Raw genomic sequence first — 27176 nt, 5'->3', positions numbered from 1 at the left:
AACCTTACAGAAATAAAAAAGATTATAAGAGCATATTGTGAATAATTGTATGTCAGCAAATTAGGTAACAGATGACATGGACAAATTGCTAGACACATAGAAATGAACAAAACTTAATCATGAATAAATAGAAAATCTGCACAGACTTATAACTAGCAAGGAGATTGAGTCGCTAATGAAAAATCTTCCAATAAAGAAAACCTCAAAACCACATGGCTTCAATGGTGAATTCTACCAAACATTTAAAGAAAAATTAACAGAAATCCTTCTTAAACTCTTCCAAAAGGTAGAAAAGGAGGGAACAATACCTAACTCATTCTATGAGGCCAGTTAATTACCCTGATAGCAAACCTTGGCAAACATATCACAAGGAAAGAAAATAGAGGCCAATATCCCCTATGGATATAGATGAAAAAATCCTCAACAAAATACTAGTAAACCAAAGCTAGGAGCACATTAAAAGGATTATACATCACAGCCAAGTGAGTTCCTGGTTCAACATAAGAAAATCAATCAATGTAGTACACCACATTATTAAAATAAAGAGAATAAACTTCATTCCATTTATATGAAATCTTCAGAACAGAATAATCCATTGAGACAGAAATCAGATTAGTGGTTGCCAGGGCCAGGAGGAAAGGGGAAATTGGAAGTGACTGCTTAATGGGCCTAGGGCTGCTTTTGGCGGTGCAAAATGTTCTGGATCTAGATAACAATGATGGCTGCAGAACAGTGTCTTCTTTTGAAAAGTGTCTGACCATGTATCCCAGTAAAATTAATTTCGCTTGCTTCTCTGTTCTTTTAGAAGTATGGCTACTAGAAAATGTATGATTGTATATGTGGCTCAGATTATATTTCTATTGAACAGCACTCTCTGGACTCTAGAAGGTGCTCTGATTCAAGAGGATGTAAAGAAATTCTCTGAGTCAATAAGAAAAATAGAAGAAACCAAATGGGCAATGAGCACATGGGAACTCACCTCAGTGGAAAGGAAGGAATGGCAAGCCAGGCTACTGGAGCCCACTGGGGACATAGGACAAGGCCACAAAGCAGAGACAGCCCCTCCAGGAAGAGCAGCCAGGCCTTGGGAGGACATGGCCGTAGGACCAGATCCAGGGAGGACATGTGGCTTGAGTCACTAACTGCTGGCTCATCTGGCAGGTGTGGGCAGCAGCCAGGACCATGGCTTCACTGGGTCCCCCCGATCTCTGCCCTCAGCTGTCTTGCAGCCTGGGTCAGGCACCTATGCAGCTCCATGGCAGGCAGAGATGCAACACCCATATCCCCTTTCTAGGCAGGGCTTGCTGCCCCAGCTGTAGTGAGTGTGGCAGCAGATGGCCTCCAGCCATCAGCAACTTCAAAGAGCTGCCTTCCCTGAGTTCCCATAAACTAGTTAGGGACTTCACAACTGCAGCATTACCACCCAAAGATTAAAATAATGACCTGAAGAAAGGAATGAGTCAAAATTACACATTCCTGCAAGTGGTTTATTGAGAGCTGATGTGTCAACCAAAAAACAAACCATAATGATGGGAATATTGATGATTTCAACATATAAAAAATTTAAATAAGATCAATCTTCACATACTAATTAGAAGCACCTACAAGATGTATCAAGCAAAAAGATGAATAACAGTGTGCGGTTGGTTTGGTACCATTTGTTTTAACAGAGGCTAAAGAATACATATGTGCTACACACATGTTTAGATTCTATGTGTAGTCTTATGTACATGTGCTTATACCACATGTATGTGCATATCTAACTCTGCATGACCTCTGGAAACATAAGTCAACACTGGTGTCACTGGTGACTGAGGAGGGAAGTGGTGGCTGTGGGACAGGATGGGAGGGACACATCCCTACATAATACTTCATACCTTTTAGCTTTGAACCATGTGCAATTATTATCTACTGAAAAATAAGTTAAAAACTAAAAATCAAATACAAAGAAAAACTGCAGCAATAAACCATTAAAATACATACATTCATTTTATCACAGTCCACAGTATACTGGGAGCTGTCCATTTAGTACTGATGGCTTATACTGTCATATGATTAAAAATAATAATAATCTCATGAGTTCCTCTCAACCTCAATTTCTAATCTCAAATACACATTTCAGAAAGACACGACTGAAGAATAGCCAGAGCTGTACATATTCTTAAATGAAGCCCCGTGGAAATCTCAGGTCTAACAGTCATCCAGGCTGAGGCTCCTAGTTTGGGCAAGTTGGTCCTCAAGCCCTTGGCCAAACTTGGCAGCAAAGAGTGAGGTGATGAGGTCATCTCCAGTGTTCAGAGCCAGGTCGTACGCTGTCTGGCCTCTTGCATTCTTCTTTCGGATGCTTGCATTGCATCTGCAAAGGAAACGGAGAAATGGAGGTGCACTGACGGACTTGAGCATGTGACCCTAAGAGCTTGACCCATGGAGGCCAGTCTGAGCACCTCCTGGTCCCACCTCCACAAACCTGTCCCCAAGACATCACCATGACTTCAGCTCTCTGAAGTGGCTCTATCCCGAAACCTTTAAAGAGGCTCTGTGATTTCAAAATGTCCAATTGCTAATCCTGGCCATTGGTTCCCATTGCACTAAAGTCCTACAACCAAGTGTGTTTAATGGGGGCAACATTTTCATTGTGCTTTGAAAAGCCCTTAGTGCCCTGGGAGCTATGGTGGGATGGTGGTTCCCACAGACAGGAACAGCAGTTCAGGAACCAAGGCTCCTCTTAAAATCATCACAGGCTATTAGAGAGATCCCTGTGGCCCTCAAAAGTATCCATCAGAGGCAAGGGGACATACCCCAGTAAAGTGGCAATGCTCTCTCTTCCTCCAAGACCAAGCAGAGTTGCTTCGTGAAGAGCTGTATTTCTGAGCCTAATTAGAGGGGAAAAAAAGAATCCTGGATAAATCCTTAGTTAGCATCATCAGGAAACTGGAGAGACTGCATGTGACCCAAGGTCTTGGTTTTGCTCACTGACCTATTTAACTAACCTGGGAAAATCTCTTGAGTTCCCTCTCTGCCCTTCTTTGGAAGGAATACTGTCATGGAGAGTAAGCTTTGATGCTAGAGAGTGAAAAGGTTATAAACACATTCATTTTTTAATGCAAGAAACCCACAAGGATGTGGTTGGTAGTTGATTTAATAAGTTAATAAATACCATTTTTCTAAATGGCCTGCAAGAGTTTATGCAACAATTGGACGTAGCCTCAACTTTGGCTTGGATCTCCTGGGCACCATAGTGGCTTTTCAGGCTTCTATTTTTGTGTGGGGAAAATGACCTTGGCTCCAGTGAGGTGGGCTTATGTGACATGAAAATAAACGCCAATCTTAGAAACCAGGGGGCAGGCCTGAGAGGTCAGGCCTGAGAGGTCAGGCGGGGCATATTTTTCTGCAATGCCAGGTTTTCTCTCCATATTTCCTGGTCAGGTTTGACCTAGTAAGGGAGGAGTGGGCAACTGAAATGGAGGCTGGGGTGGTACCAGGACTCCTGAAAGGCTCCTATGCAGAGGTGGCAGGAGTGAAGGAGGCCAGGAGTCATGACTGAAAATAGAAATGAGATAGGCATTGAAGGTCTGAACTTTCTCTGCCCCTGCTCCTTTCTTCGACGCCGTCTCTTTTCCCCCAAACCTGCAGATATGCCTGCAGCCATGCATTTATCCCAGTGGAGAAAAAGGATAGTGGCTTCTTCTCTTGAAGAAGAAAAAGAGAGCCTTTGGTGAAAATCACAGGGAAGGCTTCCACTTTTTGGAACCCAGGGGTCCCAGTCTGGGAGTAGCTCCATTTACCCAGAAAGCTTCTTGGTTGACAAAGCCCTTCTCTTATATACAGAATTACCAGTCATCTAGCCCATCCTCTATTCTCAAATGTGAAAGGACAACAAAGGCTCATAGACATCTGAGAAACACCTGCAGAGCCAAAGAGAAAACCAAGACACACAAACACAAGGAATTTAAAACAAGACAAAAATCCAACTGGTATCTGCAGAATGATTCAAGACAATATTGCACAAAAATATGAGACTGTAAAAAACAATCAGAACAAAAGTAGCTCCTAGAAAGAATAAATATGATTATTGAAATAAAGATTACTCAATAGGAAGAATGGAAAACAAAGTTAGGAAAATCTCCCAAAAGATAGAAGAGAAAAAGATAGATGAAAATATGGAAAAACAAAGAAGAAACAGACAGGGAATTGATTGAAGCAGTCCACCATCCACCAACTATTAATCTATAATAGTTCTAGAAAGAGAATAGAAAAATGGAGGGGAGAAAATGCTAAAGAGATAATAGAATAAATTTTTCCTAACCTAAAGAAAGATATGACTTTTTAAATTGAAAAGGTCAACTAGGTGAATCAAAAACAGCACATCTAAAAATACCCTTGTGAAATCTCAGAACATCAAGGATAAATGCTTTCAGAAAGAACAAATAAACAGGTCACAAATGAAGAATTTGCCATAGAATGTTCATGGGCTATGCTGTATGCCAGTCTATTAGTCCATTTTCACACTGCTGATAAAGACATACCCAAGACTGGGCAATTTACAAAAGAAAGAGATTTAATTGGACTTAGTCTGGAAAAGACTCCATTTCCTCCTTATCTTTCATCCTTTCTTCCTCATGGATGGCAGAGAGCTTAACTGTGTCACTTCACCCCTGCGCTTCCTTGGGTCTTTATAAGGCATTTACCATTTGAACTGGGATATATTCACAGGGTTGCCACATCTCCTAAGTAGACTTAGGATCTTCTTTCTTCACTATTCTCCCCAAATTGAGAGAAGAGTGTTCATTCTATTTATTGCATGGGGTTTGCTGGTGGTTAGATTTTCTGTGCTGGCTGTTTCCTATGTAGCCACAGTTCAGTTTTGGAAAATGCTGAATGGTGACTCTGCCATGGAATTTGTATTTTAAAGATACAAACAACTCAGACTATTTACTCGAATCCAAGTGTCATGGTAAAATACGTTCTCTCCTTAAATTACCTAATAGAATAAATGTCCACAGTTGAAGTAGACTGATGCTTGCATCTTCCTTACCTGGCTACTGGGGCAGAGCCAGGGGATGGCATGTTTGGAATCACCAATGAAGTGAGGAAGGGCAGCTCTTGTCCAAAAGCAAACAGCATTTCTCTGGGCCTCTCACCTAGTAAGATCTTGAATCTGTGCTTCTGCAATCTGCTAGTAAGAGGCATGAGCTTTGGTGGAGGATGTGAATTTCTCCTAGCCATTCCCTTTTGCTGAATATGAGTTCATTCTGGTAGGTATGATACAAACATGGAACCAGGAAATTAGGAAAGAGTTTTCTGCCACCTGCCAAGCTACTTAACGGAAGTTATCTGGTGTAGAGACCACGGAGCCTCCACTAGCCAAACATGCTTGGATGGGAGAGAGGATTTTAATTCTTGTTTGCTAAGGAACAACTCTCTGAGCCTCTTTTATGGTAGAGCCAGATCTCTGGACGACTTATGCCTAAAAGCAATAGGATGCATGGAACTTTGTGGTCATGTTCCTGGGTCTCCAGAAGTCTAGCTATGGGGCAGAGGCTGGGTTGATCCAGGCCCAAACTCTTGAAACTAACAGATATAAACCAGACTTGGCAGAATTTGGCTCTCAGTGGGAAATGCTTCTTTCCTCTACTGGCATGCACTGGAAAGGAAGAAGAGATCCCCGTGCTCTATTTGAGAGAGGGCCAACCATTTAGCTTTTCTCCCCGCAACCATGTGAGCTACATACTGCTCACAGTCACTATGATCACGCAGTGGGAGTGACAAAGGCCATTACACACCATTAAGATAGACAGTTATAACCGCAGTGTCAGACTTTACAGACATGCAATGAGATCACATGTGTATAAATGCCAATTTGTAGAATGGTGATGAAGCAGTCATGGAAGCTGAGGAACAGGAAAATAAAAAAGCAATCTGTTCAATGCCCAGGGCACTTTCCTCCTCTTAGCTGGACACTTCATAAAGCCAAGACTCATGCTGCTTATACTTCAATTCAAAATGTGTGCAAGTAATTTTGAAATCAACCACAGACATACTTAAATGCTATTTAAAAAGCTTTTCTGAATTATAAAAATATAAATATGCCTTAGCACAAAACAAGGTAGCACCATTTTATTAATAATGATGATAATAAAACAGTATGGGATAAATGAAGAACTTGACACAGTAAACTCTAAGAAAACTTGAGAAAATAAATTCCAACTATTAAAGCTTTATACCAACATACCAAACATTCTGCTGTAAAACAAAACTAAAAAAAGGTAGAAACTATTAAAATACAGAAATTAGTAAAATGCATATGGAAAAATTAACAGGATTATATTTTGAACACTAACACCAGAGACAATTTTGAAACAGAGAATAATAGAAGAAAAGCTACTGCAATTTTGGCCTCTGCGGTGGCAAGAGGTACACAGCAGAATGTTCCAGTGATGCAGACCCTGATCTTGCCTTAGTAAGACTTCAGGAGGCAGGAGTGTTAGATGCCTGTGATGTCCGAAAAGACTTACTTCAACAATGTGGTCAGCAAGATAAGAGCAGTTAACATGAATGACCCATGCTCAAGGAAATTTTCACCCCACGTTTTCAAAGTAATTTGCAAAAGAACAATAGAAGCATAAGGTTGGAAGAGAAGGTTATGAGACAGAAGTGGACCAAGACTGGGATAGTAAGTAACAGGACTTGGCACCTTTCTGTCTCGTATCATTCATAGGTGGGAAAGCAAGGCTGCAGGAGACCCTGTGGTGACCTCAGATGTACCAGTCCCCTCCACAGTGGTGTTAAATCTGGAGACAACTGTATGACATTTTCTTTCTGCATTAACTTCATGAGGATATTTCCATGGGGAATATACTGAGGTCTGTCTTTCCTTGGTATTATCATGATTCATGATCAAAACATTGGTTAACACCCCAAGGGCTAAGGATTTACTGGCCCCACACAGCATAAGTTTATGAATTAACAAAATGTATCATCATTTATAAAAGCCACAAAATTAGGCAACCCAACAGTCCATTTTTAAAATTTCACTTTACCCAGCTATGGAAAAGAGAAGGTGTTAAGCCTCTTATTAAAGCTGATATAGGTTAAAATGGTTAAAGAGGCTACATAGACTTCTTCTGCCACAGTGGAGCTCCAAGCAGTTAGCCTGCTGCTATCTTAGCTCTCCTTTCAATGTGTTTCACTTACGGCCCCCACTGCTGGTCGATGTCTGCTCCTCTCTGCACGAGAACCGGAATCGCTTCATGGTGCTTATTCATAACAGCCACGGTTATGATGGGTCGATTGTCTTCATCACAGCAGTTGGGGTCTGCTCCCTGCAGCAAATGGAAAAGGACAAACTCACCACAAAACCCTGCACTCAACAGCATCCAGCTGCCATTGTATGAAGCATGACAGATGTCCTTCACAGAGCTGATGGAACTAAAGTGCTTTCAGATCAAAGGAGAGGAGAACCAGGAAACTCAAGACCTGACCAACAATGAACAGAGCTACAGAGTTGCCCAGGTGACAAAACTTCTGTTCCCAACATGGGTGGGGAGGGGAGGGCAGGCACCCTGACTCCCTTGCTTCTTTAGGAAACCCAGGATAAAGGTATTATGGGGTCACGGGCCAGAGATTCTATGAAGCTTCATGCATGCTCCTTGGTCTCCTCTGTGCTTGTGTGTCTATTTTCTCTGATATAAAAACTAGCAACAGGAAACAACTAATTAATGTAAAGCTTTTGACTAGCCATTCACTCCATCCCTGGTTTTTAATCAAAGGGCAGTGTAATTTTCACAGTACTGAACAAAACTTCCATCTGAAGGAGACAGAGGTGGAATGCCAGGCTAAACTCTTCAGGGAGACTTGCTCCTCTGGCGACACTTACTTCATCCAGCAGCTGTTCAATCACAGGGACTCTTCCTTCCCCTGTGGGTCCAACTTCCTTCAGCAGGAGTCTGTTTTCAGGCTGCAGGATTACAGAATGTGGTCATTTCCTCTGCCTCAAAATATTCACTCAAGGCAAACACTTTCTCTCCAACATTGAATTCTAAGTCACAAAGACAGGTGACTATGAGTGTGTGCATGTGTGAGTATGTGCATGTGAGAGTGTGTGTGGTCTTAATAGCCCACAACAGAAAAATCCACATCTAATGTCAATCTTGCTGCTCCAAAACCTTGCTTCAGGCAAGGTTACCACATGGACACTGTTTTATATCAAGGTCAAGGATGCCATGAGAAACCTCACGAAACACAGAAACTCCACACTAGTTTTACTATGACTAGCTCTAGGAAAAGCAATCAGATGCAAAATTTATTTTGCATACTATATAAAGTGTTCAAAGTCAGCCAAATTATGACAGTTCAGAAAATGTACTCCCCTGAGGAATGAATGAGCCAATAAATTGACTTCTTATTTAGAAAAAAAAGGCCAAGCATCGTGGCTCATGCCTGTAATCCCAGCACTTTGGGAGGCCGAGGCAGGCAGATCACTTGAGGTCAGGAGTTTGGTCAGACTAGCCTGGCCAACATGGTGAAACCCCGTCTCTACTAAAAATATAAAAATTAGCCAGGCATGGTAGAACATGCCTGTAATCCCAGCTGCTTGGGAGGCTGAGGCAGGAGAATTGCTTGAATCCAGGAGGCAGAGGTTGCAGTGAGCTGAGATCACCCAACTGCACTCTAGCCTGGGCAACACAGCAAGACTCTGTCTCAAAAAAACAAAAAAAGAAAGAAAGAAAAGTTCTCAGAAATTTAAAGAACTTATCTTTTTATATTTTTAAATGCCATACATTCATTTTTATATATAAAGAATTTCCAGTGCTGGAAGACTGAAGGAAGCTGTTTAGAAAGCAGGAGACATTGCTTTTAGTGTGTTTCTGCCTCTGGATCCTGGGCATGACTGTGGGGTGGTCATGGGACCACGATTTCCATTTGCAAAGTGGAAATAATACCTTCCCTGTCCTTGCTCCTGTGAAGCCATGGCAATGAGGACACTGGTCAAGGCCTCTGAGCCTTTCAGAAGATGATGCCTGGTCCAGGCAGTGCCGCCTCCTTTCTCACTGTCCCCATCTTACTGATGAATAGCTTGGAACCAAGTACTTTAATCAGTACACCCCCAGGAGGGGTCTTGGGAAGCAATTGTTTACACTGATTTCCATTCCTTATGGAAAAGCAAACTAGAATGCACTGGCATGTCAGCTTCAGGAGGTATGAGATCTTTATGTCTTTTCTTCAGGTTTTATTTTCAACACATAGAACAGTGCCTGGTACATGTGTACTCAAAAATAATCATTGAATGAGCAAACAAATGTTATAGCTTCTGATACTTATCCCCTAAATACAAATGAGAAAAAGTCGAGGAAGAAAAGGGATATACAATGGGAGATTCAGGTTACAGACAGAGTAACCTGAGTTACCAGAGTCTCCCAAATTGTAAGCTGCTCAGTTTATGGAACTCTATGCTTCTTTTATGCGCATTAACAATATTTCAAACTGGGAGAAGGTGGAGAGTACAAGGAATCCTAAACAATAAAAGTTAAAACAATTCTAAGGTTTTCTTTCCAAACTTACATGCAAAGCATGTGGTGGGAAAAAAATAACATAAAGAACAGAGTCCCTGCCTCCAGAGGAATCAGGATGCAAGCTGGGTGGCTGGTGCCTGCACTGATGAGGCCGTGTTGAGGGCCTGGCCTTGGAACCACACGTGGAGGGAAGCACCAGCATCATGCAAGTGTCCAGCTTGGGCCTGGGCCTGTGCCTTGGGGCTAATCACTTCTGTTCTTTGTATTGCAGTCAAATAGGACCAATTAAAAGGCAAGGTTGGGGACAGAGCAGGGGACATCCACTGCGCTTTTTTCCAAAGCTCCTTTTAGAATTATTCTTGGCATATATTTTTGAAACACAAAACTCTAAAAGATGTGGGAAAGTCTGAAAGGTTACTGACCTTGGTGAATTAGCAATTTTGAGAAATTCCAAGAATACTGAAAGTAGATGAACTCTGGTTCCTCCTCTCGCCATGTAATGTGCCTATTCCTCCTTCACCTTCTGCCATGACTAGAAACTCCCTGAGGTCCTCACCAGAAGCAGATGCTGGCTCTGCACTTTCTGTATAGCTTGCAGAACTGTGAGCTAATTAAATCTCCTTATAAACTACCCAGTCTTAGATATTTTTTAATAGAAATACAAGAACAGACTAAGGGAGCTCCACCAAGATGGCCGAATAGAAAGAGCTCTGGAGCACAGTTCCCAGTGAGAGTGATGCAGAGAGAGATTGCAGCATTTCCAACCGAGGTACCAGGTGCATCTCAATGGGACTGGTTGGACAGTGGGTGTAGCCCAAGGAGGGTGAGCTGAGGCAGGGTGGGGTGCTGCCTCACCTGGGAAGTCCAGCAGACTGGAGGACCCCCAACTCCTACCCAACAGAGGCCCTCGGAGGCTCTTCTGGCCACTCTGACACTCCGTTTCAGTTACCAGGCTTCTCACAGAGTCTTTACAGCCCACAGACCAGGAGATTTCCACAGGCCAACAAGCGCCACAGGTTTCCAGCACAGAAATCCACACAAATCTGGGTGGCTCTTTCAACTGGCATCTGGAACACCTGTGAGACAGAGCCACACATTCCCCTGAAAAAGAGGGGGCTGAAGGCAGAGAGCTAGTGGTCTGGCTTGGCTCTCTGCCTTCAGCCCCCTCTTTTTCAGGGGAATGTGAAAGATCCCACCCCCACAAAGATCAGCAATATGAAATGCACTGGCTTGAGAGTTTTGCAGCCAGCACAGCAGTTTGAGCTTGATCTGGGATGGTGGAGCTCTTTGTGGGGAAGGGCGTCCACCATTACCGACGCAGTCTGCCATTACCGAGGCAGTTCTAACCTTAACTGTGTAAACAAAACCACAAGGATGTTTACACAGGAGCTGGACAGGGCCTGCAGCACCTCAGCACAACTCTGCAGGCAGACTGTGACTAGACTCCTTCCTTGCTGGGCAGGGCATCTCTGAAAAAAGGCAGCAACATGTCAGGGACTTATAAATAAAGCCCCACCTTCCAGGAGAGAGCACCTGGGAAAAGAGGCAGTTGTGAGTTCCACTGCAGCAGACTTAAAAGTCCCTGCCCTGCAGCTCTGAATGGAACAGCACAGCACTTGAGCTCTGATAAGGGACAGACTGCCTCCTCAAGGGGCTCCCTGACCGCCATATATCCAAAGAAGCACCTCATACAGGAGAGCTGTGGCTGACATCTGGCTGACTTCTGGGATGAAGCTACCAGAGGAAGGAACAGGCAGCAATCCTTGCTGTTCTGTAGCCCCTGAGGGTGATTCCCAGGCAAGCAGGGTCCAGAGTGGACCTCCAGCGGTCCACAGCAGAGAGGCCTGACTGTTAGAAGGAAAACTAAAAAACAGAAAGAAATAGCTCCAACGTCAACAGAAAGGATGTCCACTCAGAGACCCCATCCAAAAGTCACCAACTTCAAAGACCAAAGGTAGATAAATCCACGAAGATGAGAAGAAACCAGCACAAAAAGGATGAAAACGCCCAAAACCAGAATGCCTCTCCTTCTCCAAGGGATCACAACTCCTCACTAGCAAGGGAACAAAACTGGATGGAGAATGAGTTTGACGAATTGACAGAAGGAAGCTTCATAAGGTAGGTAATAACAAAATTTTCTGAGCTAAAGGAACATGTTCTAACCCAATGCAAAGAAACTAAGAAGCTTGAAAAAAGGTTAGATGAAATGCTGAGAAGAACATAAACAACTTGATGGAGCTGAAAAATACAGTACGAGAACTTTGCGAAGCATACACAAGTTTCAATAGCTGAATCAATCAAGCAGAAGAAAGGATATCAGAGATTGAAGATCAACTCAATGAAATAAAATGAGAAAGCAAGATGAGAGAAAAAAGAGTGAAAAGACATAACAAAGCCTCCAACAAATACGGGATTATGTGAAAAGACCTAATCTACGTTTGATCAGTGTACCTGAATATGACGGGGAGAATGAAACCAAGCTGGAAAACATTCTTCAGGATATTATCCAGGAGAACTTCCCCAACCTAATAAGGCAGGCCAACATTCAAATCCAGGAAATAAAGAGAACATCACAAAGATATTCCTCAAGAAGAACAACCCGAAGGCACATAATTGTCAGATTCACCAGGGTTGAAATGAAGGAAAAAATGCTAAGGGCAGCCAGACAGAAAGGTCAAGTTACCCACAAAGGGAAGCCCATCAGACTCACAGCGGATCTCTCGGCAGAAATCCTCCAAGCCAGAGGAGAGTGGAGGCCAATATTCAACATCCTTAAAGAAAAAAACTTTCAACCCAGAATTTCATATCTAGCCAAACTAAGCTTCATAAGTGAAAGAGAAATAAAATCCTTTATGAACAAGCAATTGCTGAGAGATTTCATCACTACCAGGCTTGCCTTTCAAGAGCTCCTGAAGGAAGCACTAAACAAGGAAAGGAACAACCAGTACCAGTCACTGCAAAAATGTATCAAATGGTAAAGACCATTGACACAATGAAGAAACTGCATCAACTAACCGGCAAAACAACCAGCTAGCATCAAAAGGGCAGGATCAAATTCATACATAAAAATATTAACCTTAAATGTAAACAGGCTAAATGCCCCAATCAAAAGACACAGACTGGCAAATTGGATAAAAAGTCAAGACCCATCTGTGTGCTGTATCCAGGAAACCCATCTCATGTGCAAAGACACATATAGACACAAAATAAAGGGATGGAGGAAGATTTACCAAGAAAATGGAGAGCAAAAAAAAGGGGGTTGCAATCCTAGTCTCTGATAACAGACTTTAAACCAACAAAGATCAAAAGAGACAAAGAAGGCAATTACATAATGGTAAAAGGATAAATGCACAAGAAGAGCTAATGATCCTAAATATATATGCACCCAATACAGGAGCACCCAGATACATAAAGCAAGTTCTTAATAACCTACAAAGAGACTTAGACTCCCACACAATAATAGTGGGAGACTTTAACACTCCACTGTCAATATTAGACAGATCAATGAGACAGAAAATTAACAAGGATATCCAGGACTTGAACTCAGATCTGGACCAAGCAAACCTAATAGACACTTACAGAACTCTGCACCCCAAATCCACAGAATATACATTCTTCTGAGTATCACATCACACTTACTCTAAAATTGACCACATAATTGGAAGTAAATCACTCTTCAGCAAATGCAAAGGAACAGAAATCATAACAACCAGTCTCTCAGACCACAGTGCAATCAAATTAGAACTCAGGATTAAGAAACTTACTCAAAGCCACACAACTACATGGAAACTGAACAACCTGCTCCTGAATGACTACTGGATAAATAATGAAATAAAGGCAGAAATAAAGATGTTCTTCGAAACCAATGAGAACAAAGACACAACATACCAGAATCTCTGGGACACATTTAAAGCAATGTCCAGAGGGAAGTTTATAGCACTAAATGCCCATATGAGAAGCGAGGAAAGATCTAAAATCAACACCCTATTGTCAAAATTAAAAGAACTAGAGGAACAAGATCAAACAAATTCAGAAGCTAGCAGAAGACAAGAAATAACTAAGATCAGAACAGAAGTGAAGGAGATAGAGACACAAAAAACCCTTCAAAAAAATCAATAAATCCACGAGCTGTTTTTTTGAAAAGATCAACAAAATAGATAGACTGCTAGACAGACTAATAAAAAAGAAAAGAGGGAAGAATAGATGCAATAAAAAATGATAAAGGGGCTATCACCACCAATTCCACAGAAATACAAACTACTATCAGAGAATACTACAAACAACTCTATGCAGATAAACCAGTAAATCTAGAAGAAATGGATAAATTCCTGGACACTCACACCCTCCCAAGACTAAACCAGGAAGAAGTTGAATCCCTAAATAGACCAATAACAAGATCTGAAGTAGAGGTAGCAATTAATAGCCTACTACACAAAAAAAGTCCTGATCTAGACAGGTTCACAGCTGAATGCTACCAGACATACAAAGATGAACTGGAACCATTCCTTCTGAAATTATTTCAAACAATACAAAAAGAGGGAATCCTCCCGAACTCATTTTATGAGACCAACATCATCCTGATACCAAAACCTGCAGAAATACAACTAAAAAAAGAAAAGTTCAGGCCAAATTCCAAATTCCATTCCATCATTGATGCAAAAATCTTCAATAAAATACTGGCAAACTGAATGCAACAGCGTATCAAAAAGCTTATACATCACAATCAAGTAGGCTTCATCCTGGGGATACAAAGCTGGTTCAACATATGCAAATCTATAAACATAATCCATCACATAAACAGAACCAAAGACGAAAATGACATAATTATCTCACTAGATGCAGGGAAGGCCTTTGACAAATTCAGCAGTCCTTTATGCTAAAAACTTAATAAACTAGGCATCAATGGATTATATCTCAAAATAATAAAAGCTATTTAGGACAAACCTACAGCCAATATCATACTCAATGGACAAAAACTGGAAGCATTCGTTTGAAAACTGGCACTAGACAAGGGTGCCCTCTCTCACCACTCCTATTCAACATAGTATCGGAAGTTCTAGCCAGAGCAATCAGGCAAGAAAAAGAAATCAAGGAGCCAGGCACGGTGGCTCACACCTGTAATCCCAGCACTTTGGGAGGCTGAGGTGGGTGGATCACGAGGTCAAGAGATCGAGACCATCCTGGTCAACATGGAGAAACCCCGTCTCTACTAAAAATACAAAAAATTAGCTGGGCATGGTGGCACGCACATGTAATCCCAGCTACTCAGGAGGCTGAGGCAGGAGAATTGCCTGAACCCAGGAGGCAGAGGTTGCGGTGAGCCGAGATCGCGCCATTGCACTCCAGCCTGGGCAACAAGAGCGAAATTCCGTCTCGTCTCAAAAAAAAAAAAAAAAAAAAAAAAATCAAGGGTATTCAATTAGGAAAAGAGGAAGTCAAATTGTTTCTATTTGCAGATGACATGATTGTATATCTAGAAGACCCCATCATCTCATCCCCAAATCTCCTTAAGATGATAAGCAACTTCAGCAAAGTCTCAGGATACAAAATCAATGTGCAAAAATCACAAGCATTCCTATACACCAATAACAGACAGACAGCCAAATCATGAGTGAACTCTCATTCACAATGGCTATGAAGAGAATAAAATACCTAGGAATACAAAGGACGTGGAGGACCTCTTCAAGGAGATATACAAACCACTGCTCAAGGAAATAAGAGAGGAACAGATGGAAAAACATTCCATGCTCATGGTTAGGAAGAATCAATATCGTGAAAATGGCCATACTGCCCAAAGTAATTTACAAATTCAATGCTATCCCCATCAAACTACCATTGACCTTCTTCACAGAACTGGAAAAAACCACCTTAAACTTCATATGGAACCAAAAAAGAGCCCACATAGACAAGACAATCCTAAGCAAAAAGAACGAGGCTGGAGACATCATGCTAGCTAACTTCAAACAATACTACAAGGCTACATTAATCAAAACAGGATGGTACTGGTACCAAACAGGGATATAGACCAATGGAACAGAACAGAGGCCTTGGAAGTAACGCCACACATCTACAACCATCTGATCTTTGACAAACCGGACAAAAACAAGCAAAGGGGAAAGGATTCCCTGTTTAATAAATGGTGTTGGTATAACTGGCTAGTCATGTGCAGAAAGCTGAAAGTGGACCCATTCCTACACCTTATACAAAAATTAACTCAAGATGGATTAAAGAGTTAAACATAAGATCTAACACCATAAAAACCCTAGAAGAACCATTCAGGACATAGGCAAGGACTTCATGACTAAAACACCAAAATCAATGACAACAAAAGCCAAAATAGACAAATGGGATCTAATTAAACTTAAGAGCTTCTGCACAGCAAAAGAAACAATTAGAGTGAACCAGCAACCAACAGAATGGAAAAAAATTTTTGCAATCTACCCATCTGACAAGGGCTAATATATAGAATCTATAAATAACTAAAACAAATTTACAAGAAAAAAACAAACAACACCATCAAAAAGTGGGCAAAATATATGAACAGACACTTTTCAAAGGAAGACATTTATGTGGCCAACAAACATATGAAAAAATGCACATCATCACTGGTCATTAGAGAAATGCAAATCAAAACCACACTGAGATACCATCTCACACCAGTTAGAATGGCAATCATTAAAAAATCTGGAGACAACAGATGCTGGAGAGGATGTGGAGAAATAGAAACACTTTTCCACTGTTGGTGGGAAGGTAAATTAGTTCAACCATTGTGGAAGACAGTGAGATGATTCCTCAAGGACCTAGAAATAGAAATACCATTTGACCCAGCAATCCCATTACTGGGTATATATCCAAAGGATTATAAATCAATCTATTATAAAGACACATGCACATGTATGTTCACTGTGGCACTGTTTACAATAGCAAAGACTTGGAACCAACCCAAATGCCCATCAAAGATAGACTGGATAAAGAAAATGTGGCACATATACACCATGGAATACTATGCAGCCATAAAAAAGATGAGTTCATGTCCTTTTTAGGGACATGGATGAATCTGGAAACCATCATTCTCAGCAAACTGACACAAGAACAGAAAACCAAACAACACTGCATGTTCTCACTCATAAGAGGGTGCTGAACAATGAGAACACATGGACACAGGGAGGGGAGCATCACACACTGGGGTCTGTTGGGGGGTGGGGGGCTGGCAAGCAACAGCAGGGGGTGGGGAGGTTGGGGAGGGATAACATTAGGAGAAATACCTAATGTAGGTGACGGGGGGATGGAGGCAGCAAACCACCATGGCATGTGTATACCTAGGTAACAATCCTGCAAGATCTGCACATGAACTCCAGAACTTAAAGTAAAATAAAAAAGAAAGAAAGAAAGTAGATGAAATCTGACTGACAGGGAAACCAAACCAAAAGAAACAAAAATCCAGCTGAAGATGCCGAAGGCAGGAGTGTTTCTCTCCAGGAAAGTCCTGCAGAAGCTTAAATCAATCAATAAAGAGGTTATGCTGGGTGCAGCCTGGATGCATGAGTAGATTATTAAGGGCTCTATGGTGAATAGTTGAGACCTCTGGTGCCTTGCCCCTTCTCCCCCATGTAGGAAGGGCAGGAGGCTTATGCTCTTTGCCCCGATAACTATTTTGTAGAAAGTATATGATTTGCCCAACAAAGGCTTCTACTTGGCGCACTGGGGCCCAAAAAGGGAGAATTGGCAGAGCCTAGACCTCCACAACAGACATGAGGAGGGAGTAGAGAAAAAGGAAAAAAAGCTTCATCCCAAGCTGAAACCCAGGACAGCACTTCACACCACCAACACCCTCACCACCAGAGGAAGACCTTTTCCACCAGCAACATAGGGGATCTGAAGGCTTTCTCCTGATCCCTGCCCACACACCCCCGAGGGACATCTGTCCACAACACACCCATCCACTCACAAAGGGACTTCAGGGGACTTCCTCATGCTGGGCACCATGACAGCATCTGTGCTACCCAACTAGCCTTTATTTGTCAAATGACCAGACAACCAAGGATCATCACATATTTGAGGCAAACTAAAAACAAGAAAGAGAAAGATGGGCAGACATAACTGACCCCAGATGAAACAGATGATTCAGGAAACTGATGGGAACTTTGAAATAACTCTAATTCATAATCTTAAGATATTTTAAATGAGTCTACCTCTATAAAATAAAAGCTCTTATAAAAAAGGAACAGAAAATGAGAAATTATTCTTCCATTTTTAAAAAAGTCAAAATAAAACCTGAAAATCACAGGCTGAAGACAACAGCAATAAGGACCAAACAGGACACTTACTACAAGCTGCTCCTTCTTTTCTTGAAATGTTTTGGTCTTGAAATTCCTTATCCTTTTGACTTTTTCAATAGTATCTGAGGTGGTCTGGCAGTAGTCACTCACTGAAATGACAGAGTTGGAGAAAAAAATGATGCCCCTCCCCCAGTTCCCCACACAAAGAGCTATTTCTACTTCCATGTCCCTCAAAAGTCAGAGGATAAAATGGCTTTCATAGAAATTTCTATTTGATTAAACCTGGCAGGAGAGACTCCTGGAGCTACTCCCCTGTCCAGGCACCAGAGGAAGGGTGGGAAGGAGGGGAAAAAAGGGGACTTCAGTTTTTAGGTTCAAAAGTGCACCCCACAAATGAATTTCCCCACACCCTGTAAAGGACGTCAAAAGTCTCACTTCTGATTTCAGAGAAGCCAGAGAAATAAAATGACTGGAACATAATTGCAACATCTATGACTGGACTGTCAAATTCTTAGCGATTCTCTGCTATCCCTGCCAAGTCCATGTGTTCCCGGTCAGTTGTTTTAAAATTGCCAGAAGGGAACAACTCACCCCAGCTGGACCTGCTGCCGCACAGCCCCCCATCACCCTCAGCAGCACTGCTCAGAAGGTGGTCGCTGAAATTCACTGCCTTGTTCAGGTAAAGGTTCTGGTCAACGAAAACATTCAAACACCATGAATGATGAGGCTGCTTTGTCCCACTAGAGAGAAGGATCTCCCTGCTAACTTGCTCCTCCTTATTAAGGACAGCTCTACCTACCCGGACAGTTGAGCCTGAGACCTGAAAGTCCTTCCTGACTACTCCTCACCTTCCCAAGATGCTTTGTCCATTCTGCTGCTTACCCAGTGGCTCAGTCTGGCCCCTCCTCCTCTCCCTCACTGCATCCCTGGCCCCTCATCTCACATTGGGACCATCACAATAGCCTCTCAACAGGGGTCTGCCAGTCTCCCTGCCACATGGCTGTCCCGGTTCACCTTTATACCCTTTATAAGTGACTGTATTATTTCTCTGCTTCAAGTCCTTCAATGTCTTGTAATTAGGGTGTCATGATGGGAAGGTCTCAGGCTGCCAAGTGTGAATCCTGAGCCTGCCACTTACTGACTTAGTGCCCTTGGAAGAAGCAGGTTCCTTAACTTCTGTGAGCCTCAGTTTCCTCACCTGGAAAGTAGAAATATTATGATCTACCTCAATGGCATGTTGTGAAAGCAAAATGTGGTAAAATGGGTGTCTGTATAATGAGGCCAGACACAGAAGTCTGCGGCACCTGGACTGATCCCCCTGCACCCTCATGTGGCTGTCTGCTCCTGTCCCAAAGAACAGCCTGCTACTTCCTGAGCACTAGAACATGCAGGCTAAGAAAAGATTTATTAAACCTAAGGGCCAGGTGTGGTGGCTCAAGCCTGTAATCCCAGCACTTTGGGAGGCTGAGACAGGTGGATCACTTGAGGCCAGGAGTTCGAGACCAGCCTGGCCAATGTGGTGAAACCCCATCTCTACTAAAAATACAAAACTTAGCTGGGTGTGGTGGTGTGAGCTTGTAATCCCAGCTACACAGACAGCTGAGGAATGAGAGGTGCTTGAACCTAGGAGGTGGAGGTTGCAGTGAGCCGAGATTGTGCCACTGTACTCCAGTCTGGTTGACAGAGCAAGAATCTGTCTCAGAAAACAAAAAACAAAACAAAACCAAAAAAAAACACCACAACTGGGAACAGTTATTCCAATTCTACTTGAGAGATAGCACGTTGGAGGTGCTGCTGGTGGCCCACCCTGTTCCCACTAGCTGGCCAGGTTACTCACTCTAGCTGTTGTGCAGCTGCTAAGAGCTCACTGCTGGACCTCCTTCTCCAGCAAAGTGCCCTCAGTAGATGGATGCTGCCTTGCCCTAGAGGTTCTCCTCCCTCCCCTCCCTACCGCAGCTGGAGACAACTTTGTGGTGTAATTCATCCTCCAGAGGTCCCCTTGGATCAGGCTAAAGCTCAACTTTGCTTTTGTCTACCTGCTCATTCGGCCCCTTCCCCTGCCTTCTCTCACTCCCATTTCCCTGAAGTTCTTCTCTGACCTAAGCACTGCTCTAGCCACACAATGAAAAGCAGCAGTTAGTGCTTTATTTGGTTTCAAAGCACATTCATGTGCATTAGCCCATTGGATACTCCCAGCCTCCCCATAAGTTAGACAGGGTCCATGTTTCTATCCCAATTTCAACAACACCATTAGCACCTTGCCAGGGCCTAATAAATGTTAATTCTCCTCTTTTTCCTTGGCTTCTTAATTGATTGATCAATTATTCTGACTTCTTGTCCAATGAAACTGAAGCTGCTAATGTCAATCAATTAATGTTTGAAACACACTTACAGGCTCTGGGCAACACCCTAGTCACCATATAAAAGAGAAGATCAAGAACACATGGCCACAAAGTTTGGTTTATTTGATAGAAGAAAATACGTCAAAGGGCATATCAGCAAATATTTTCGTCAGTCTTTCCCCAAACCAACTGTATCACAGACATGCCATCAGACTTCAGTAAATATGAATAAGCCTGAGAACTACAGAAAAACTCCTGTTCTCACTATGTCTTTCTGTGCCTGTCTGAGGTTTAACTTCTTTATCTAATTCTACGAAATTGCTTGCCTCTAGTAGCATTTCATAATATTTGAAACATTTCCTTTCTATGGATTACACAGAAGCATTTCTATAAATTGTAAGTCCCAATTTACTAGATCAGTCAATTCTCGAATGAATAACTTCTGGAGGCTTACTCACCTTGTTTGAGACTTGAATATAATTCAGTCTGATGCTAACTTCACAACCATCTTCGTGCACAGTAGCAGAGGTAAGCTTTTAAAAGAGTTGTAGAGAGAATTTATAACTGTGAGTGTAGGACTCATTGCCTTAAGTACAGTGTAGAAATACATTTAACCAAATATTTAATTAACACAGAAGAAAGGAGGAAAAGAAAAACAGAGCAACAAAAACTAGATAAATAGAAAACAAAGAACAAAATGGCAGCTCCAAATCCAACCATATCTAAATTCTACTAATTATAAATAAGCTGAATACCCTAATTAAAGAGACTTAAAACTGAATAAAAGGCAAGATCCAAATGTATACATTCTTCAAGAGACGCACTTTAATCAAACCACATGATCAGACGTCATCACCTTGGAAAAGGAATTCTGGTAGGGGGTGGGGACAGGGCAATTAAGGGACAAGTATCACAGTTGAGCAGCTTTCTCTGGAAGTAGCAATAGGAATTTAGATTCAGCCAAGGGGCAAGACATGTTTTCAGGAAGGCTCAGTTAGTAAATACTTTAGGTCTTGTTGACCGTATGGTCTGTATCGTGAATACTTTACAGTCATAGCACAAAGCAGCCACATATAACAAGTAACGGAACGGGTGCATAAGATTTTATTTACAAAACTGGGCAGTGGGCCAGATTTGTCCCAGCTATCATAATTTGCAAATCTTTGGATTAGGCTGAAGAATTCATAAACTACCAAAATAGACTATCAAAGGAAATTGGGCAATACTTGAAAATGACATCATCTCGATATTGGCCTATTTGGCAGCAGAGGAGTAGACAATCTATTTCATAAAGTTCCTTCTAGTCCTGCGACAAACAGAGGAAAGGTCCTCTCATGGAGCTGTCTTTCTATAATGGCAATGTAGTATCAAAGAAAGGACATGGGGCTCTGAGAGGGTCTAACAGGGTCTGACAGGGTCTGACAGACCTGCTTCAAATCTTGAACCCCATGAGACCCAGCAGGGTAGTCTTGGGCAGGTCACCAAACCTCTCTGAGCTTCAACATTCCTGGGTGTCAAATAAGCCTTCTGATTACCTAGTGTGGTGTGAAAAACCACCCCAAATTTAGTGGCATTAAACCACCACCACTTTATTATGCTAAGGATTCAGAGAGGACATAGCAGAGATAGCTTGTCTTTGTTCCACATGTCTGAGGCCTCAGCTGGAAGACTCAACTGGCTAGAGGTGGTTGGATGTTTGGGGGCTGGAATTATCTAGAGTCTGGTCACTCATGTGGCTCCTGCGCAGGGATGACTCAAGAACTGGGTTCAGCTGGTGCACCTACATGTGGCCACTCCATGTGGCTTGGGCTTCTCATAGCAGGGTGGCTGAGCTCCAAGAAGGAGTGTTAGAGGTGAGTGTGCCAAGCAAGAGAAAGTCATATGACCTTACATGGCCAAGCCTTGGAAGTCTCATGGCATCACTTCCTCCATAGTCTATTAGTCAAACAGTCACAGACCCACCTAGATTCAATCTGCATCTGAGAGGGCACTGATTCTGCCATTTGAAGGGAAGACAGTCAAGGAATTTCTGGTTATTTATTAGAAAAAGTCATCACAAAGGTAATACTCCTACCTTGCAGGTTTGCTGTGAAGACTAGAATGATGAATACAATGCTGATGCTGGGTCTACTGTAAAATGGCAGCTTTTATGTTACTATTGCTATCTATTAACAGTATATGATTTAAGTCCACAATCTCGCTGTACTAAACTGTTCTGGGACTTTTCATTCTGACTATTAGAATTTCCAATGTGGCATCTAAGCATGAGATGTTCAGAATCTTATTGTCTTAGGTAAGGCGCCCCAGAGGCAGACTCTGAGACAATCTTCACGTGCAAGTGATTTATCAGAACAGAGCTCAAAACGCAGAAGAGTAAGAAACTATAGAAAGCAGAGCAGGAAAGAGAAAGGAACCAGGCAAGATGCAGTTTCAGCAAAGTCCATGGAGGGTTCCATCAGCCTGATCCTGTGGACACTTGTGGAGTGGAAATTTAATCTCACCCACCTTTCCCATCCTGGGTTCTGCAATCAAGGCCCGGAATTCAGGGTTGTTCTGCGCATAACACCTGAGGTGAGCAGAGATGTGATCCAGCTGTCTTCTCCAGTACCCTAAGAAGAGAAACCGAGCCATCTGGATCATTCTCCTGAGGCTAAGAAAGAAAAATGCTAGCATGGAACATATGTTCTCAGTGGGGTTAATTTCCTTTGTCAAACTTTGTGATGGACTTTCCTTACTGAACTTCGACTATGTCCTGGAACAAGTTCCATTTTTCCCCCTAGCTTCTTGTTACATGTGATTAATCATAGAATATCATAGAATCTCAAAAGAGGCTGGGCGCATTGGCTCACACCTATAATACTAACACTTTGGGAGGCCGAGGCAGGTGGATCACTTGAGGTCAAAAGTTCGAGACCAGCCTGGCCATCATGGTGAAACCCTGTCTCTACTAATAATACAAAAATTAGCTGGGCATGGTGGCATGCACCTGTAGTACCAGCTACTCAGAAGGCCGAGGAAGGAGAATCACCTGAACCCAGGAGGAGGAGGTTGCAATGATCCAAGATTGTACCACTGTACTGTAGCCTGGGTGACAGAACAACACATCGCAACAAAAAGAAAATTTCAAAAGAATATATTTTGATTGCCACACGTGTGGTCTTTTCTTTTTCTGTGATTCTATACCACCTATAATAACTTACCTAATGTTTTATTTTATTTTTTTTTATTTTGAGATGGGATTTCACTCTGTTGCCCAGGCCAGAGTGCAGTGGTGTGATCATGGCTTACCATAACCTTGACCTCTCCAGGCTCAGATGATCCTCCCACCTTAGCCACCCAAGTAGCTTGAAATTCAAGCATGCACCATAATGCCTGGCTAGGGTTTATATTTTTTAGAGATAGAGTTTCACCATGCTGCCCAGGCTGGTCACAAACTCCTGAGCTCAAGTGATCTTCCTGCCTCGGCCTTCCAAAGTGCTAGGATTATAAGTGTGAGCCACCACACCTAGCCCTTACACAATATTTTAAATGTACCGTTTGGGGCTTGCCAAATGTGTACACCCCAATCAATATATAAAACATTTCCATCACTCCAAAAAGTTCTCTTGGGCCCCCTTCCAGTCTGCATAGGGTTTAAGACACATTTGAATTAGTTGCCACCTTTTAAAACTTGAGAGATTTCACGCCTCTTTCTCATATGCAGGTGGAAAATGCAGGGGCACTGGGCTCACCTTCCCACACAGGCTGAACACCTGAGGCGAAAGAGAATCTGGCTGCTTTGGACAGGGCACAGGCTCTCCAGCTGGCCACAGCCCCTGCTGTGCCCTGTGGCCACTTGACTCTGTAAACCCACATTGGATCCCACCTACCAAATGAAGACACTAAGCTGAAAGCAATCAGAGTTTTTCCAAGGTCATGCAGCATGGTTCAGTGGAAAGAGCACATGATTTGGAGTTCAGACAAGCTGGCATTTAAATTCTAAATCTACCATTTATTAGCTTAGGGATGTTGAGCCAGACCCTTACATCTCCCTATGCCCTACTTTTCTTACCTAATAAAATGGAACTAATACCCCCTACCTCATATGTTATTGTGACATTAAAGAAAAGAACCTAAGTGTTCTTAGCTGGGTTTCCCTGAAAGCAGAACTGAGATAAAGACTTAGGAAAGGTGGTTTCTTTGGAAGGTGACCGTGGGACACGGAAGTGATGGAGTATAAAGAGCAGGACAGGGTAGGGAAGGAAGAAAGAATGTGTTAAAAACTGGCTAATACTGTGGGCAACTGGGGCCTGATCTTGCTGGAGATCCGAGGGCCCATGGAGAACATGCCTCACAGTTTTCTGCTGAAGGACAGAGAAGCTATAGAGGATCTGCTCCCCAGCTCCCTTGCCTATGTGTGAGAGTAGCCCAAGTAGTGTTAACTCCCAGTGCTTCTGAGTTGCACCTGTGCAGGGACAGGCAGCCTTCTCCTCTTCTGAAGTTGGAGGCAGCAAAATCGAGAGAGATAAAAGAATTTAAATAAAACAGATAAAACTATTTAAATAAAAGAGAGAGAATGGGGCACATTTGATGAGGCATACTAGCAATTATATAGGTGGAACCACTGACCACAGCTGCATTGAAAACAGGTTGAGATCTGGCGCGGGGCATCTGGAGAGTCTACAATGAGTAATCAAGATAACACTAGAGATCATACTGAGCCTAGTGCACTGTTTGACACAAAGTAGCCATTTATCCCACAAATATTTACTGGGCACCTACTATTTGTCATGTACTATTCTAGGGCTAGGATACACAGGAGTGAACAGAATTCTTACCCTCAAGGAGCTTACATTCTCAGCGAACACAGATAATATGAAAATAAATAAATATGTATGTAGGAGTATATTAAAAATGAGGTTCTGATGGAGAAGCTACAATACAATAGATGTATATTTCTAAAATCAAATCTCAACTTTCAAAAAAGCACTGAGAAAGAACCTTGTGAGGGAGTCCTTCGGAAAGGGTCTAAGACTGTGAGTCCCCATGGAGAGGTGAGGTCTGTTCCCTTCCAGGTCAGGCTGAATGAGGGAATTCCAAGGGATTGGCTTCTACTACAGGAAACTGAAAACCTGTTTCTATTAATCACTGCTACCAAACAAAACAACCCAGAACTTAGTGGTTTAACAAATCAACCACTTTACTGCTCATACTTCCGTGGGTCAAGAATATGGTCAGTGCTCTGCAGGGATGGTTCATCTCTGCTCCACATGGTGTCGGCTGAGCCATCTCAGATAGGGCTATGGGATCCAAGATTATCTCAGCCACAAGGCTGAGGCCTCAGCAAAGATGGCACAAACTACTGAGAGCTGTCTAGGATGATTCAGCCTTTGTCTGCACACATTCAAATGCCTGGAGTTTTTGGGGTAGGCTGCTGGCTCAGGTGCTCTGTTCTCCTTCATGTGGCATCTCTTCTCATTCAGTAATCTCTACTGAACCTTACACAGTGCTGGCTTCCTAGAAAGTAGGTGGAAGCTTTCAGCTCTTGTAGGGCCTAGACCCAGAACTATCACAGTGTCTCTTCTACTCTTCTTTATTGGTAAAAGCAAGTCACAAGGTCAATCCAGATTCCAAAGGAAGAGACACAGCCTCTTCCTCCTAAGGAGAAGAGAGATGTCGGGAGTGACTCTGGTCATCTCTGCAGATAATCTACCATAGGTCTGATACCACATTTATACCTGGAAGAGCTCAGTCAGACTGTGAGCTGGGTTTTGACTCCCACTAGGGACATCCAGAGGGCAAAGGAAGAGCTGGGAATGACCAACTTCTGGCATAGCAGCCTAGAGACTTGAGTAGACCTACTCCCCAGCAAAATTAAGAGTAGGTAGCTAGGAAGACATGAACAGGGCAGGAAAGGCTCCTCCCACCCCCAGAAATGTCAGTGACCATCAGGTGATGGTCAGACAGTTGTTAAACTGTTTCCCTAAAATAATAATTGGTTGTAGCTGGTGCCAGGGAACAGCGGTCCCCCAGTAGACAGAAAACACCAGAAGTTGGTGATCAGCAGCTTCCCGATGAGATCTCAGGAGTTGGACGAGTAGGCTCAGCCATGTGCACTAAGAAGCAAAATGGCAGAGTTTAATTGGTACGTGACTTTTCTCTAGAACACTCAATGGGTAAGGGAATGCCTCAAGTGAGCATGCACACTGTCAGGCCTCCAAGTCCAAGCCTGGACATTATAGCCTTGGTGATCTGCACGTACACCTCCTGATGGTCTCCAGGAACCAGAAAGTCTGAAGTAACCAGATGGCCACAAAGAGAAGTGAAACAACTGGCTCCTGCCTCAACCAGTAGCTCTCCTCCTGCAACATTTGACCATTGTTCCTGCTCAGCCTTGCAAAGCTTCCCCCCTAGATATTAGGTGTAAGGCCGGTGCCTCCTTGGGAGCCGAATGGACACGCCCTTCTTTCTCCGCGCCTAAAAACTACGTCATCATTCTGAGCACATTGCTCAGCATTTGCCCTCTCCACGCGGGCTCCCCCTTGCCCATTTCCGCATTCCAATCTCAGCCCTGCACCCGCCAGAAATTTTGAAAAGGCCCGCCAAGAACCTGCCCTATGGTAGCTTCCCCGTACGTCCTCAACCAGCCCCTCTTCCGTGCTCACTCCCTTCATACCCAATGGAAATGCCCCCGCTTTGTTCACCTCGCCCATCCCCAGTCTTTTAATACCCAATAGAACTACCTTGTCTTTGTTTCCCCCGTAGTCAATCAGCCACTTCTACTCCCTATAAAACCCCACGCCCCAAGAAGAGAAGCGCGACTTTTCCGGCCCCTCCTGTCGGACCATAGAACCTCGCCCAGGAGCTAATTAAATTTCTTTATTCCAATAACTGGCCTCAGTTGCCTCATTTAAATCTCAGTTGCTTCATTCAAACCTTACATTAGGTTTCTCAAGACTCCTATCCCTGTAACTATGTAATTTACCACATCCTCCCCTCTGCTTGCAACCAATATAACCCTCACCCTTATGACCATGCCTGTTTGTAACAGATGATCCTTACCC

At 42.9% G+C, this 27176-nt stretch overlaps 1 protein-coding gene across 1 annotated transcript in view; it reads right to left on the bottom strand.

Annotated features, from left to right (window-relative positions):
- Positions 1-626: 626 nt before the first annotated feature.
- Positions 627-27176, bottom strand: part of DZANK1 (double zinc ribbon and ankyrin repeat domains 1) — an 88202-nt gene continuing 61652 nt past the window's right edge. Inside the window, exons 15-22 of the mRNA XM_064376366.1 lie at positions 22639-22742; positions 20592-20666; positions 18383-18479; positions 17840-17940; positions 7877-7957; positions 7195-7322; positions 2799-2873; positions 627-2356 (exon numbers count right to left, since the gene is read on the bottom strand). Of these exons, the coding sequence (XP_064232436.1) occupies positions 2191-2356; positions 2799-2873; positions 7195-7322; positions 7877-7957; positions 17840-17940; positions 18383-18479; positions 20592-20666; positions 22639-22742 (827 nt within the window). The 3' untranslated portion in view covers positions 627-2190. The remainder of the gene's footprint in view (positions 2357-2798; positions 2874-7194; positions 7323-7876; positions 7958-17839; positions 17941-18382; positions 18480-20591; positions 20667-22638; positions 22743-27176) is intronic.

This window comes from Aotus nancymaae, unplaced genomic scaffold (genome assembly GCF_030222135.1).
Source record: "Aotus nancymaae isolate 86718 unplaced genomic scaffold, 86718_ANA_hifiasm-v0.15.2.pri h1tg000001l, whole genome shotgun sequence".
Taxonomy (NCBI): Eukaryota; Metazoa; Chordata; class Mammalia; order Primates; family Aotidae; genus Aotus; species Aotus nancymaae.
The sequence above is the reverse complement of the archived record's forward strand: the minus strand, read 5'-3'. Positions and strand labels throughout refer to the sequence as shown.